The sequence below is a fragment of the Hyposmocoma kahamanoa genome, unplaced genomic scaffold (assembly GCF_003589595.1).
Source record: "Hyposmocoma kahamanoa isolate Upper Pololo Valley unplaced genomic scaffold, ASM358959v1 63, whole genome shotgun sequence".
Taxonomy (NCBI): domain Eukaryota; kingdom Metazoa; phylum Arthropoda; class Insecta; order Lepidoptera; family Cosmopterigidae; genus Hyposmocoma; species Hyposmocoma kahamanoa.
In genome coordinates this window covers 12,510,043-12,525,713 of record NW_020653851.1, presented here as the reverse complement: position 1 = coordinate 12,525,713, position 15,671 = coordinate 12,510,043, and the positions used below count along the sequence as shown (strand labels likewise).

Here is a 15,671-nt window from a genome sequence, read left to right as displayed (position 1 = left end):
TTCCTAAATTACTATTAATACTATTGGAAATTTTTAAATGAATGCAGTGTTTAAGAAAAGTTGTTATTATCTGTATGCCTATCAACAAAACAAAGCTTGTATTATTGAAACTACCTAGATTTTAACTTAGAAGTTTAAATTATAACATTCTAGTTGGTCAAAGTCAAATAATCATTTATTCCGTTGGTAAAATATTACACTTGAAAACGCCATTTTATAGGTTACTTTGAATGTAAGTTTTATACTTAGGAAATGATAATCTTAACATATACTCCGGAATCATATTGTAATAAAATCATATACCTACAGTTCCCCATAAAAGAATCGTTAACTTTAATGATCCAGTACATACAAACAAGCAAACCAGAATCTGTATTTGGTGCGATCGGTTAACCACGGTTCTCTGATTTCACTCATCTGCTATGATAGGTTAAATTTTTTTTTACCAAATCTTCCATGTCGTACGGATCTTGTAGGTCTTTCAACATCTGAAGCGATTGAGTATGATATTCATCATTGATATATTTTGATAAAGATCAAAATTCTCAAATGGTTTCATTGTAAGCTTGTAATTTTTTCGCCGATTATTATGTACTCGAGCGCAACCAGGACCTCACTCAAGTAAATACAGATTTTGACAACACTCAAGACAAGATTTTACAGTTGAGTACCGTTTAAGAAACAGTAAAACTAAAACGAATCTCAAGCATTCTTCTAAAATTTCAACACAAGCTGTCACTTCCTCTGACATTGTTCAGGTGAACTCCGATTACAGATTCTACGCTTGAGTAATGTTCTGGAATAAAAACCCCACTTGAAATCATACTCAAGTCCTGACTGAGTTTTGAGTAGAGTTCTAGAATACGGCTCTCAGTGTGTTGTAAAATAAACGTGAACTAAAAAAGTGTGGATAATACAATCAAATTACTGTGTTGCTGTCACTACAAATAAGTAATAATATAAAGGAGATAAATCCTAAAAAAGTAGATTGGGCCAAGTAAAAATAATTTAGTCTGGCATACTTGAAGCGTTTGTCAATAAAACTGCAATAATTTTTAAAGTAAAATCAGTAAAATATGCTACACACAAAACTAGTTATAGGTACCTGTCAAGTTCCGACAAAACTTGCAACTCCTGTGAGGTTAGATGTAGTTCTTCTTTTTCGTCCATTACAACGTCGATGTATCAGAAATTACACAAATTACAAACACTATCACAATTTAGCCATAATTGGAAATGAAATCTATATCATTCAAGAATTAAATTTTCGTGAGCGCGATAGCGTAAATTTTCGACCACAGATATTTAAACATTGAATTGAAAGTGAAACACAAAATTTCGTATTGTTTCACCGGTTTTTATACATTACAATATAGAGGTAGTGCAAGCGTCACGTGCGAGTTTGCATTATTATTTTTTTTTAATTTATTAGTTGAGCATTGGCAATTCCAGTTCACAAGTAACAAAATAATGAAACTCAAAACGTAATATTATTACTTAAAATTAAAAATTATTCAATAAAAAAAAAATTTTGTTAAACTAAAAAAAACCTTCACGTTTTCCTTCATTACAAAAAAAATAGTCAATGTGATTTACGTCTTGGTCATGTCTTGTGATAATGACATTTAGTTCATTCTGTTCTATGTTTCAGAAATTCAGATTCAGTCATTCATGTTCACTCACGTACTGTCATAGTGTCATGGCGCGCGGTTGGTAAATTCGTAAAAGTGGTTAATGCGCGTTAAAATCTGAAACATTAAATCTTATAAATAATTTTTTCGTCAATTTAGTATTTACATTTTCAGCAATTAGATAAAGAATTTATTTCAACATGAGTTACAGAGATACGGTAAGTTATATCAATTATTTTTAATAAAATCGATTACGCCACTATTATTTCATAAAAATCATCTAACTTGTTCGAATCGTATATGATGTAGAACGAGGTTATATTTTTTATGTAAGATGAGCTTTGCCACGAAGGATCGAAAATAGAATTGAACTAGATCTATTTTCACATTATGTTAGTCATGGATTCAAGGCCAAAGTGATCCGGGCAAGTACCTATACGTGGATAGAGAGGAATTGGCTTATATTATCGAGTTTAAAAAGTGAAACGAAAAGTTAATAATAAATAATTATCTACTATTGCAATTTGATGATAATTCTATATATGTATATAGAATCCATTAATGTATATGGACTGCTTCTAGTTTCGAACTCACTGCTCTTTTTACTTCAAAATACAAAAAACTTTTATCATGTAAAAGGAGACAGCTGTATGATAATATATCAAGTTATAAATTTCATGATAAGTTTATTCATAATTTAATTAAAGTGATGCTGATGATTACTATCAATGATATATTGTGCAACTTTATCACTTAGTCAATGTTTTATATCATGCAATTGCATGTAATTTTATTATGATTATAGATATAAATGTGCGCCATAACTTGCTGTGTTGCTACTGATATATTTAAAATTTGTATGTTTTATATATTTTAAAACTTACTAATGAATCTAAGCAATTCCTTAGTAAATTTTAAATTATACAAAATTTACATTTTGTACAGTTTTTGTTGCACAAAAAAGAATTACAAATTAAAAGACAAAAATAAGTTCTGTTTTATTATTTATAGAAAATTGATATATATATTATGTACACATATTTCATTTTTGTTATTATATTATTAGCTCTGTCTTTATAGCAAAATGCTAATAACACTTTTCTCTTTTTATGATAATATCTTAATCTCTTTTTGGTAGAAGAATATAATCACTTTATTAGTCTTCCATTATCACGATAAGCAATCAGCAAATATAGACCTATATATTAATAGTTTATATTAACAATAATACCTATTACTTTCATAGTATGTAATGTGTAAATTATTGCAATGTGACTTTGTCTACAATTTTAAGTTGCATTTAGGCTAATAATATGAACTTATCTTACTGTGAAAAATGGTTTGAATTGGTGTAGAACTGACGTTCTCATATCCTCTAAAACAAATTGTGTAACAAAATGGTTTAAACACTGTTCATATGGTGTTGTATTTTGTGTCATGATACTACTACAACCAGTAGGACGAATCATTACCAAATTGTATCAAACAAATCAAAGAAGTAAAGTATGCAAAAAGACATATTTATTTTATACAGTCTCAGTATATAAGTGTAATTGTCATATTGTACCATAAACAGTGTAATGAAACAGGAAAAATTCTTACAAGGAAGGGAATTCTTAGGAAATATATTGTAACCCAAAATTTATTATGTAGTTGAAGCTTAAAGTATCATTGCCAACCATTGACTTACAAATAAATGGACGACGGGTCTAATACAAAAACCACGAAAAAAATGCCCCAAGTCAACCTATTCGAAATTTAAATTGTTATGTCATCGCAGTATCGCGCTGTCCGTAGAACAAATGAAGACTAAAGCGGAGTGTCGCGCTCTGTATACGATTTTAGCGCCTTACAAGTGCGGACACTTTTTAGCGCGGACCCGACGTCCATATAATTGTAAGTCAATGTTGCCAACTAAAAACTTGGTAAAAAAAAAATAATTAATAAAAAAAAAATTATAGTAATAAACGTGTATTCAACAGTACTCACTCTACCCGAGATCGCATTCATACTGCGCCGCTAACGAACAGCGCGTAGGATCATACCTGAGGACGCTGATGGTATTTGTCATGTGGCTGATAAATGTGTGCTTATTAACAACTAACTTCATAAGTAAACATATCTAACAATATCAAAACTAGTAAACATGAAATGAAACTATGTAACTGTGATTTAGCACTGATCATAATATTTATACTGCAATGCTTAGCTACGCGCTGCTGTCCACTGAATTGAAAATTAGTCCCAGCACAGGCACATACAGTTTTATATATTTTATTTACTACCAGCAGCGTATTTGCGACTCGTCTACATTATGTATCCTACAACTTATCAATTTTGAGGGCCATGTGTTTACTCAATAATTATTTAATTAAGTAAAGTACCTTCGAATTTCAATCAGCAAGTGATGTGGGCCGCCGGCAGCCCACAAAAACTCAAGTGCGACAGGCCACCATGTATTTTCGAATTTTACCCAGCAGGCCATGTGGGCGCCAGCAGCCCACATAAACGCAAGTACAGCAGGCCACCTAGTATTTTTGAATTTTACCTAGCAGGTCATGTGGGTCGCCGGCGTACTAGAATTAGGAGTCAACTTATTTTCGATTTTTCTAGTCTTGACCAATCAAAGGTTGCATCAGCAGGCCGACAATATAAGTTGTGCGTTCGACGAACAGCCAATTGTTTGGCTGTTCTGCTAACAACTGATCCAGATCGCAATAAAGTATCGATCTCGTCCCTAGTGGTGACCTTCGTCTGTTTTTGGTGAAATCACGACGTAACGCGCGGCCTGCTGGTAAAGCTTGAATGTGCCCCGCCGGCAGCCCACACGGCCTGCTACAAAAGTTACTCGAGATTAGGCGTGGCGTGCTGTAAAAAAAAGCGTGTACCGCCGCTAGCCCACATGGCCTGCTACAAAAGTTCCTTAAGATTAGACATGGCGTGCTGTGAAAAGAATGCGTGTCCCGCGCGTCGCCCCCATGGGTTGTTGCTTCAGAAAAATCGTTTGTTTTATGGCGCTCAGAATGTTAAGCCACAAGCTGTGAGAGCCCTAATCAGAATTCTTATGCCATTCCTGATCAGTGCCAGATTTTCTACAATGTTTAGTGCAGGTGTGATAGCAGTTCACAGTGGCGTATGTCCAGAATAGACAGTCAGGAGTGTAAAGTCGTGACTTCCATCATAAATTAGAAATTTAATCCGATTATTTAGAACTTGACTACAAATGTTTAAAATGCTAATATCAGATCCATTCCTCATAAAATTATTAGGATTATTCAAAGAGCTGATTGAGCTAAAATTGTGGTTAATTAAACCAAGTCGCTAGCATCACATGGATTTCCTCTATAATGAATTTACGATATGCATATTATATTAATTTCACTGTACCGTTATTCAAAGCTTATATAAATTGAGATAGGCACTACGTTTCCCGCCTAATGTAGTTATCTCTTTGTACCGGATGTAACTATCTCTTTTGCTCATGCCCCACCACCACCGGGCCTCAAGTGGGGACCTCTCGAGGAGAGAGGATCGTCGTCTCTGGTTGTTTGGCGTCTTGTTTGTTTCCCGCAGTGAACGGACGTTGTCGTTGATTGCCACACCATTTGTCACGATACACGTGAAAAAGATATTCTTCGATTTTCAATCTATTTATATTTCATAGGAAATGAAACTATTTTTCCGGATTTAAATCGCGTATATTTGTTTTTTCAAACAAACCGACGTTTCGGGCCCTTTACAGGTCCCATGGTCACGGTCATTTCCTATGTGTAACAATCGCGAAAACCTAAGAACTCGATATTTATATTTCCTTAATCTTTTATTATTTTGATTTTAGACGTATAAATCATTTTGTGAACCTGTTTTCACGTAGTATTAACCATTACTTTTAGGTTCGCGAGACGTGTTTTTTCTTTGCAAGTTTGAACACGTTTTGAACTTAGAACCAAGCGCTATATTTGGATACATCATCGCTTCGGCAAGTAAGGTTCAGTTTATTTATGTGGTTAAGCAAATTCGACGTTCTTAGATTTGAACGTGTTCTATAATCAAAGTACTCAAAATTGTATTTAATTGTTGTAAAGCCTTTGAGTGATATTCCAACGGTTATACCTTTCGCTAAAACCCATACATTAATATTTGCGCTTCAATTTGCTTTTCGACAGAAAACAATGTTGCGGAAAATACAACCTTCGTGCACTAATCTGTTTTATGCAGAGAGCTTTACATTGGCTCTTGAAAAAGCCGGGGGCGTCGGAAAAAGTTTTTGGCCACCTAATAAACACAATGCAATCTGCCTCACAGGCAGAGCCTAACAAAGCAACTTCCTCCTCGCAGAGGTTGTCATCTTACAAAAAACCCTCGCAGGGTTTTACTAATGAAATTTTTAATGAAGTGAGTTGCTCGCAGCATCACTGTCCCAGTACACTCTCGCAGGGTAATTGCAAACACTACTGTCCCTCACAGGGCAAGGGCTTTCGGCCAAATGGAAACATTCATAGTGGCGGTATTCATGGTCGAACATTTCGAGGCAACACGAAACCCCACAGTAATTTCAAATATGGATATAAGCGCACGCAGTCACCATACACACATGGCAGAAACTACGAGCACCAGCGTTTATGTTGAGGATATTAAAATGGTACAGCATACTCTTTTGTATACAAACAGCCTTAATTCACCCAAATTCTCCCTTCTTAATTCATCCAGAAACGTCAAAAGCACTCCAGAATCTACCGAAATGACTTTGACTATAAGACAAATGAAGCAACAAGGTATCTTAGAAAAAGCCAAGCTGTCGCCCAGCTTCCCTAGTTTCCAGTTTTTCTAGTTCCCAAGAACGATGGCTCCACCCATCCACTGTTAAATTTAAAATCCCTCAACGATTTTGTAATGAAGGACATAACCGACACAGGACAGGACCGACTACTAAATGTATTCAGTAGTAACAACCTTCCTACAACTAAAGGATTGACTATGCAAAATAAATTTATCTCAGGCCTACTTTCACCTCCCCGTAGCTGATAGTCACAGAAGATTTTTACTCCTCATGTGCAGAGGGAAGTTGCTGGAAATGACATGCCTTTCAGCTTAAGCACAGCGAACAATACTTTTGCGTCTTTAACCAACTGGATAGCACTGATTCTCAGGGAGAAAAACATAAGAATCATTGAATACACAAGATTATCGAAGATTTCCTAATTGCTTACCAGGACAAAATTTATCTTCAAATAGATGTACAAATGGTTCTCCAAACTTTGGAGACGATAGGATGGATGGTCAATTACATCAAATCCATACTCAAACCTTCGAAGAGCATAATTTATCTGGGGATCGAGTGGGATCCGTGGCTGAACATGAAACGTTTGCCGAATGTAAAACTGTCTGCTTTACGAGAAAAGTTGACGCAAACGCTACAGAAAAAAAAGTTACACTCCGAGTCCTTCAGAGCCTAGCAAGCCTTTTAAACTTCGGAAGTTTCGCAGTCCCACAGGGAAGGGTCAATTATCGAGCGTTGCTGAACCAGTTAAATACCATGTTGGAAAACAAGCAGAGGACCTTCGATCATCTACCTTGCGAAGCGCTGGACAATATCAAGTGGTGGTTGGAGAACGGCGATCGCCCGTCACTAATCCACAAACCACCTCCATCTCACTTTATAACGACTGACGCGTCGGACATATTGCTTACCTAAGACACGAAGGAGGAACCAAATCAAGCCGCTTCTTGGCCTTAACGTATCAAGTATTTAGAATTTTGAATCAGCTTCAAATCCATATGGACGTATTTCACCTTCCAGAGAAATGCAATGCGCATGCGGATCATCTTTCCAGGCTACGTCTACTGGGGATCTTCTTGTGTACGCCTCTCACTTATGGAGCGAGGTTATAGAAGGGCATGGCGAAGCCATTGCAGTGTCTTTAGACATTTCTAAGGCCTTTGACAGGGTCTGGCATGCAAACCTTTTAAGCCAGCTTCCCTCTTATGGGCTTCCCAATGACCTTTGCAGTTGGATTTCGGATTTCTTAAGTGAACGTTCGATTGAATCAAGGTACCTTTGGGTATTTTTTTATTTAATAATAATTTTAATAATATCAAGTGACGGGACGAACAAGTCGTGCGCCTGGTGGAAAGCAACACGCCTATCCATAACAGTTGCAGTGCCATTCAGAGCTTTAATTCGCCAAAGATGTAAGGGGCACTGCTACTGCGCCCGTCACTCTGATGATATGCTGATGACAGGACAGTTGCAAACATGTACTTGACCATTGCAAGGGTAAGTGGAGAAGAAATCCAGTCTAGTCGAGAGTTCATGGTTAGCCTTTTGAATTTAACACTTAAGGCAGTCTCCGATTGGAGCGATGTCAATCTTGTCAAATTGAATGCTACCAACATACCACTTATTTTTTATACACCTACTACTTGCAGCAATACTACCTGCAGCTTCAGAAAAGATCTTTACCAAATGGGGAATCCCACTAATCAATCTCTTTGCGTCCAGCTGTCCAGCACAGCTCATGTGGTAGCCAATGATGCCTCCTTGGATCAGCACGATCGTCGAGCGCTATTTCACGATGCGTTTTCTCAAATATGGACCTATACTCTGGCTTGGGTTTTTCCGCCGCCGTACCTTGTACGCAAAATGTTAATTCATCTGAATCAAGCAAGGGGAGTATACCTGTTAGTAGTTCCCCGCTGGGAACGAGTTTTTTGGCGGGCAGATCTCAAATCCCGAGCACTTGCAGCTTGTTTCACGTTGAGGGACCTAGACAAAAATTTAATAGAGATGGTTCTAGAAGTGTGGAAATGTGAGGGTGGTCTAGGCACGTGATAGGCTGGGATATTAGGTTGAACTCTTGGAAGGTTTCTGGCGAGCCTCAACAAGAAAAACTTATGGCATTGCCTGGAAAAAATGGCTAAATGGGTGTGAAGATACTGTCATTGACCCTGACAATCCTAACAGTTCAGAAATGGCACGATTTTAAATTATTTTATAATACTCGTGCAATCGTCTTATACAAATCTGCAATTTGTACCCTATGTAATCCAGATCTTTCAGGTAAAATGAGCTCTCATACCTTAGTCAAACATGTTCTTAAATCTATATCACTTAATAAACCAGTGCGGCACAAACCTCCAATATGGAATATTGACTCTTTGGCTACACATATAGGTCAAATTATTATTGATAGTAATAATATTTTTCAAGTCCAGAGGCACAGGGCTACTTTGTTCTTGTTGTGCTCTGAAAGAAGGATATATGATTTGACGTTACTAAATGGTGCAACATTAGACTAGTTATTGTATACAAACAGATAATTCTAGTTTTCTGGCCTGTTTTTGGATCTAAGATCGATTCGGCGAATTACATGCAATCGGGTTGGAAGTTTACCGCAAATCCAAATAGTAGAAAAAGTCCAGTGTTTTTGATCAAACAAACTATTCAGCTTCTTCAGAGCCGTCGCAAAATGGCTCAGTGTAATAGTCTATTTGTTACATTTAGAGGCAATATCAAGCCAGCATCCCGAACAATCTTAGCGGGTTACGTTAAAACTTCGCTAAAGGATGCGAATATAACCGCATCTCCGGGAAGTAATGCGATCCGCAGTTACGTCCAAAAACTAGCTAGACAATTATTCCTTAGAGGAAATTATGTCAAGACTGTCAAGAGGCAATTGGTGATCTGAAAATACTTTTTCCAAGTTTTATAGACGTCACGACGACGGTTTCGCCAGAACGTAATAAATCATCTGTAAATGTTTTATTTAATCCAATCATCTAAACATAATTGCTTCTAATTTCTGAGATCAGTATGATAATTGTTTAAAAATTATGACGTTTTTCTTTATGCCCTTTTTGTTGATTACATTAAAATAAATTTACTATTTGCAATTTTTATTATTTACATAATAATATTGTTAACATTATAACTTTTTAATCACATTGGCGTCTCATGACGTCATCACCAGGCGATAACAAACAAGTCTCAATTTATATAAGCTTCGAACAACGGTACAATGAAATTAATAAAGGTGTTTTACCTACCAACAAAACGCTTATTAATTTACTTACCTTATTCGAACCTTGTACTTGAATCTTTGCCTGGCGAATTTTTTACTTAATCAACAACCAGTAGGGCTAGCACGATGGGGCGCGACTTGCGCGAGAATGACATAAAGCGCGATATCTCTATGCGGGAATAGCAGTATCTCGTGCTTTATGTCGCTCTCGCGCTAGTCGCGCCCTGTCATGCTACCGTCCAGAGACGACGACCCTCTGTCCTCGAAAGATCCCCACTGACCGGTGGTGTGGTGGTAGGGGATGAGCAAAAGAGATAACTAACTTAAATATAAGTAACTACACCCAGTAGAAAGAGACAACTGTATTAGGCGGGAAACGTAGTGCCTATCTCAATTTATATTTTATTATCGTTATGTTGGTAGGTATAACGCCTCTATTGTGTGGCATAACAATTTTGCTGATAATTATAGACATTGCGTAGCAATTTCGTGCATATTAAATGAATCCATGTTATAAATTGTATTGAAAATTATACCGATTTGCAATTATTTTGTAAAATTGTAATGCGCATTTTACATACGCTCAAAGTCCTTCGCCTCATAATCTAGACCCGAGATTATATTATTTATTTATCCGAACGTAAATTCAAAACTAATTATTATTTAATTGATGTGAAAGTAATGAAGTAGGTGTATTGAAGCTGTGCATTGATATTTTTACTATACTTACAGATAAGAATGTTTACTTGCTTCCTTATCTTAGAGGCGTCTATATCAATATTTGCACACGAATCAGTACGCTATCAGTGTCTTATTGTCTTTCAGAGAAAATTTACTTGAAATTTTACTAAGTACTTACTTAAACGCAAAAAGACATTAATTTTGTTTAGTGTAACTTCAATTGTATGGAATATAAATCATGGGCCAGGTAATAATAAAACACATTATAGTAAATCTGTGTACTTTATTAGTTATTTTCTATATTTCGCTATTTTGTCTACATGGAAAGTATTGTGGTGTAGTGCCTAGGGTAAACCTCCATTATACTGTAATCATTATATACTCGATGACCGTAATCAAATAATATTGTGTGAAATAAGTAATTAGTTTAGTTCACACTGAACCTCATCGACACCCGCGACCTTTCAAACATTCTTTTGCACGCTTTTATTTTGTTATCACGACTTAGTTTCCATTGCAAGCCTTAACTTTTGAGGGGCTATGGGGTCATTAATTATATTCTTAATTATACTTTTTTTTAATTAAACCCAAATTGTTTAATATGTGTGATCCGATTAGATTAGTTTTCCAGTATCCTGTAATAAAGACCAGTTTTTGCAGTGCGTAGTCCTTTATACGTGATGCAGATTTGATCCCATGGTCTGTATTTTTTATTTCTATTCATTATTGTTGTGTTGTCCAGAGTTTCGGATCTTCCCACCCGTCAGTGTTGAATTCGTTTTCGTCATCGCTCCGGTCGCGGCCATTCGCTGATATCTCGTACACTTCGACACCTGATGTCAACGAGGTCTATCCTGGACTCTTTGTTGGCGACGCGTAAGTTTATCTCTTATATAGTTGTTCTTAAAATTACTTAATAAATTATGCCCTGTGTGTGCTAGGAAGATGTAAATAAAATTGAAAATAATTGAAATTGTTAAAGAAATATTGTACGTACGTATTGTTTCTACCTACACTTGGTTTGAATCATACTTGTTAAATTGTATTGCAATAATTATAGGCAAAATTCCGTTTGTCATCATTACATACATGTACATAAGCGCACTACTAAAGATACATGTTTGCTGCAAAATTATATGATAAAGAGAATAATTACATACAACTAAATCACCTTAACCTATTTCCGTTCTATTATTGATAGCAGGTTTCCGTGTTTGCACTCTATGTTCCTCATAATGTATTCATGTGTATAGAAATGTAAACAATGTTCCAAAATGCATTTGTTGTTCCTCATACAGGGTTGCGGCCAAAGACAAGGCGTTCTTAAAACGCATGAGCATTAACTATGTTCTCAACACTGCAGAAGGCAAACGCTTCACCCAAGTGGATACGGACCATTTGTATTACCGCGACTGCCCCGGCATGCGTTACAAGGGCTTCCAACTTATGGATCTTCCATCTACCGACATATCCAAGTACTTCTATATCGCTGCCAATTTTATTGAGGAAGCACTTTCAAGTGGAGGTATGATCGACTACTTAAAATCACACAACATACATTTAACATAGCGACCAGATATTTCGATCATTGTCAGCAACTGGCTAAGATTTTCGTTTCGTTTTACAGGCCGAGTGCTCGTACATTGTTTAATGGGAGTTTCGCGCTCGGCGACTTGCGCTCTCGCATTCCTTATGATTAAGCGACGTATGAGCCTCACTGAAGCCCTGGCTACCGTTCGAGCTCGTCGAGACATTCACCCCAATGAAGGCTTTCTTCGCCAGCTTCAACAACTCGACAGGGAACTTCGCGTGTCCCGCGTCCGCTGACCTTACACCCCTATTTACCAAAAAACACTCTTCAGTGTCAAAGACGAAATCGTAAGTGGACATACTTGCATGGGTAGAAGACGAGTTGCAAGTTTAGACCGCACTTACTACCGCGAGTGAGACACTAATGAGTAATAAAATAATGTTATTGCATCTAACATTAAAATGAATTTTTGAAACTTATGTATGAACAAAAATATATTTCGGGTCTGTAATGTTTAATGTCATGACAAACTCAAGCGGAAACTAACAATGTTTATTTAATTTTTTTTTTTAAAGTTTATTTGAAAGGGCAAATATTTATTTTGCATATTTGTCCAGATATCAAGCAAGTACAAGCACGCACTGAACACAGTCTAGATAATTGGATTTTAGTGCATCCGATATGATTTGAAAAGTCTGAGAATCTATTATCAATAACATTGTTATTAAATGTACTATTTTTGACGATAATGTAATATTTTGTACACTTCTAAGTCCAATGTATGTTCTCGAGTGCCATTTTGTTTTCGTATCAAAGGACAAACCAGCTGTTATTTTTATACAAATTATAAAACTTAGATGTAGAATTTTGAACGAAGTTACTAAGTCCAGTATTTAAGATATTTCGGCTTCTTCGTTTATGGGGCAACTATGTTAAACTATAGTACAATTCTCTAGCCTTATAGAATGTGAGACGGCGTTATCGTTTTAAAGCTGTTGTAAGTATATTATATGTATAATCATGGATTTGTTTGTTATGTAAAATCGTGGATGTTGTTAAGATATAGAGTTCTTAGGTTTTCGCGATTGTTACACATAGGAAATAAAACATTGTTTTCCGGACTAAATCGCGTATACTGACTGTCACTCAGCTGTGACCATGAGACGTGTAAAAAGCCCGAAACGTTTATTTGTTTAAAAAAACAACTATATTAATACCTGGAAAAAAATAGTTTCATTTTCTATGTTGTTAAGATGTTTCTTCAAGACTGGCAAGTTCTAATAGTGATATTATAGAGTAGCATATGTGTCATTGCCTCGGGCAGTGTCACAGTTTGTGAGCACGCATTGTGTGAGCTAGCACCAGTTGCCAACACGAATGACTGTGACATTTGGCTGCACATGTGGGCCACCTTTAAATGTCTATTTTGAATCAAATCTTTTATACAGGTAATAAATAAATCGAGAGGACAGGAGCTACTTTATTGACATTTGTTTTATTTTATATTCAATTATCTTTATCCAGTGTAGTAGTAACTTTTATTAATTTGACCATATGTTGTAATAGCTGAATCTACACTTTATTTTTGGTAAATGTGATCAAACTATATTTGCAAGTGTATATGTAGATCATAAAAGGTATGTACCAAAGCAAGTCAAAGATTGTGATATGATTAAAAAATTAAATCCTTATGTTATTCACTCTAATAACATATTTTAAGTATTATAATATATTTGAATCGTTAAGTAAGTATCTAATGTATTGTTAAAAAATGTAACTTTTATTATATTATATTCGTAGATGCAGCTGGGATAGACTAGACGCAAATAATAGTACATTTTATTTTGCCTTATTTATAAATAGCCAAGCTAGTAAAATAAACCTCACAAGGGTCTAAAACTTTGGTGAAATTGATTATATATTGCATATTTTTCTGAAGGTATGGTGAGCATTGTAGTGTTTATAAAGCGGTAAGATATTGTAATTTAAAAACAACGTTAATAGTTTTAATGGGTATTTTATTGATACTGTACCATACTTAGGTATTTTTATAGTCTTAAAAGAATTAATAAAGGTATCCTAACCCTCGTACTAAGTAACTATATAAATAAACTTTACAGTGTGTACAGATCTGACGAATTCGCCGCGAATGAGCTGCATGTGCGCTGCGCGCGTGTTGAATGCGTGTAGTTAAATACATATTATTAATGTATGTGGCGCTCGAACGGTGGGCGAACCGATCGCACAACGTAACGCACGTGTGCAGTTTGCGAGTCTTTCGTAACAGGCGCATTCACCAGACCCGTACACACACTTGGCAAACTATGTTACAATGCGAGAACTAATTTACAAATGGGCCTATTCATTTAATTTTCCTGAATTTTTTTGTTTCTTGATCCGAACCGGAATTGGAACCGTCTATGGTCAATAGTTAGTGTGAGACTTGAAAGTTGCTTTACAGGCAGATAAAAGTAAAAAACAAATATGTTAAAAATCGATGTAGAAAAGGTATAATTCCAGTAACAAATGCAATGCAATGTTTACCAATATCATTTATTTATTAGATTGTAAGATTATGAAATATACTGTATCAATGGATAATTATATTTTTCTGAGAATAAAGTTATTTATTAGGATACAATTGTTTTTTATTTTTTGATAAAGAATCAAAGCCCACTTACTCAACCAGGATACTATAGAACAAGGAAGAGCCTTCATGAAAAAAGTAAAAGGCAATTAATTCAATTCATCAGCTGGACCTTGTGATGTAGAGTGTAGGATCAGTACAATGGCCTGCCAACAGTATAATACTCATACTAAAATAAAGGATCAAATCTTGAATTATGCATAGTGAAATAATTATTTAAGGTTATTTCATAGTTAAATTTATATGTAAACAAAAAAATTCTTATTAACTATAAAGCTATAATATATTAAACTACGTAACAATGCAAAAAAACTAATTTACAAATAGGGCCTATTCATTTCATTCTTTTTAGCTTTTTTGTCTCTTGCTCTTGGGAACCATTTATGTTCAGTAGTCAGTGTGAGACTTGCAAGTTGTTTTCGTGCCATCTCTGCGGGCAAACTTTTGAACACACGCTTCACTTCTTGGTAATCAGTCATTTTCAAAACTGAATCATCTTTTTTTATTTCGTCCGGTAGAGGCCTCGAATGCTCATAGGGAAATTCCTCGTCTCGATGAAGAGCAACTATTGTAGATCCATCGTCTGTCATCACAATCTTATTAAAACATCTGACAATAAATCCTCGCGGTCTAAATGATACTCTGCACATTAGCTGTGTCATGTTTTCATCAAACAAATAAAATAAAATTACTCATTTGCAAAGATAACCTCAAAATTCGTTTCGTTTTGTACTTTTTGACATAATATCAAATAATATATGATTTCATGTTTTTTTATTTCTCTAGCATAGATTTTTTTTATTAAGAGTTTGGCTTGAATATAAGTACTTTGAGCCATGTCTTCGTTTAATTATCGACCCTCATTAAATATTTTTCATTGTGGTTCTACAACATTATGTTTTCATGACCTATGCTCTCCCCAAATTTATAACCGTGATTTTTGGGGATTTTGAATAATTTGCATTGGCAACGCTGCAAATCGGGCGGGAAGAATCGGACGTGTATTTCGTCTGCCCGCAAAAGTGTAAAGAGCGCACCTTCAGACAATCGGATCGGTAATAAAATCGGACGCTTCTTTCCGACTCGGACGTTCGTCGCATCAGACTATCGGATGGAAAAAACGGACGCGTATTGTCGCACTAATAGTGGTTTGTGTATTC

The 15,671-nt window shown here is 35.7% G+C and overlaps 3 protein-coding genes across 4 annotated transcripts in view; 1 reads left to right on the top strand and 2 right to left on the bottom strand.

Moving 5' to 3' along the window:
- LOC113229887 (lysine-specific demethylase 6A) overlaps positions 1 to 9,786 on the bottom strand; it is a 47,069-nt gene extending 37,283 nt beyond the window's left edge. Inside the window, exon 1 of one of the 2 annotated variants that reach the window (XM_026463576.1) lies at positions 9,705 to 9,786. Coding sequence is in view for 1 of the 2 variants with exons in the window: in XM_026463575.1 (XP_026319360.1) it covers positions 1,106 to 1,170 (65 nt within the window). In the remaining variant the exon portion in view is untranslated. Of the gene's footprint in view, positions 1 to 1,105; positions 1,300 to 9,704 lie in introns of those variants that run through there. The other variant, XM_026463575.1, reaches the window with a different exon arrangement.
- On the top strand, positions 1,817 to 12,370 carry LOC113229889 (dual specificity protein phosphatase 13-like). The gene is made up of 4 exons (XM_026463579.1): positions 1,817 to 1,849; positions 11,076 to 11,209; positions 11,632 to 11,858; positions 11,961 to 12,370. Exons 1-4 carry the CDS (start codon positions 1,832 to 1,834, stop codon positions 12,158 to 12,160), a joined length of 579 nt encoding a protein of 192 aa, XP_026319364.1. The 5' UTR covers positions 1,817 to 1,831; the 3' UTR covers positions 12,161 to 12,370.
- A 2,225-nt stretch (positions 12,371 to 14,595) lies between these two features.
- On the bottom strand, positions 14,596 to 15,173 carry LOC113229891 (39S ribosomal protein L42, mitochondrial). Its single transcript, XM_026463580.1, has one exon. It carries the CDS (start codon positions 15,171 to 15,173, stop codon positions 14,829 to 14,831), a length of 345 nt encoding a protein of 114 aa, XP_026319365.1. The 3' UTR covers positions 14,596 to 14,828.
- Positions 15,174 to 15,671: the final 498 nt, after the last annotated feature.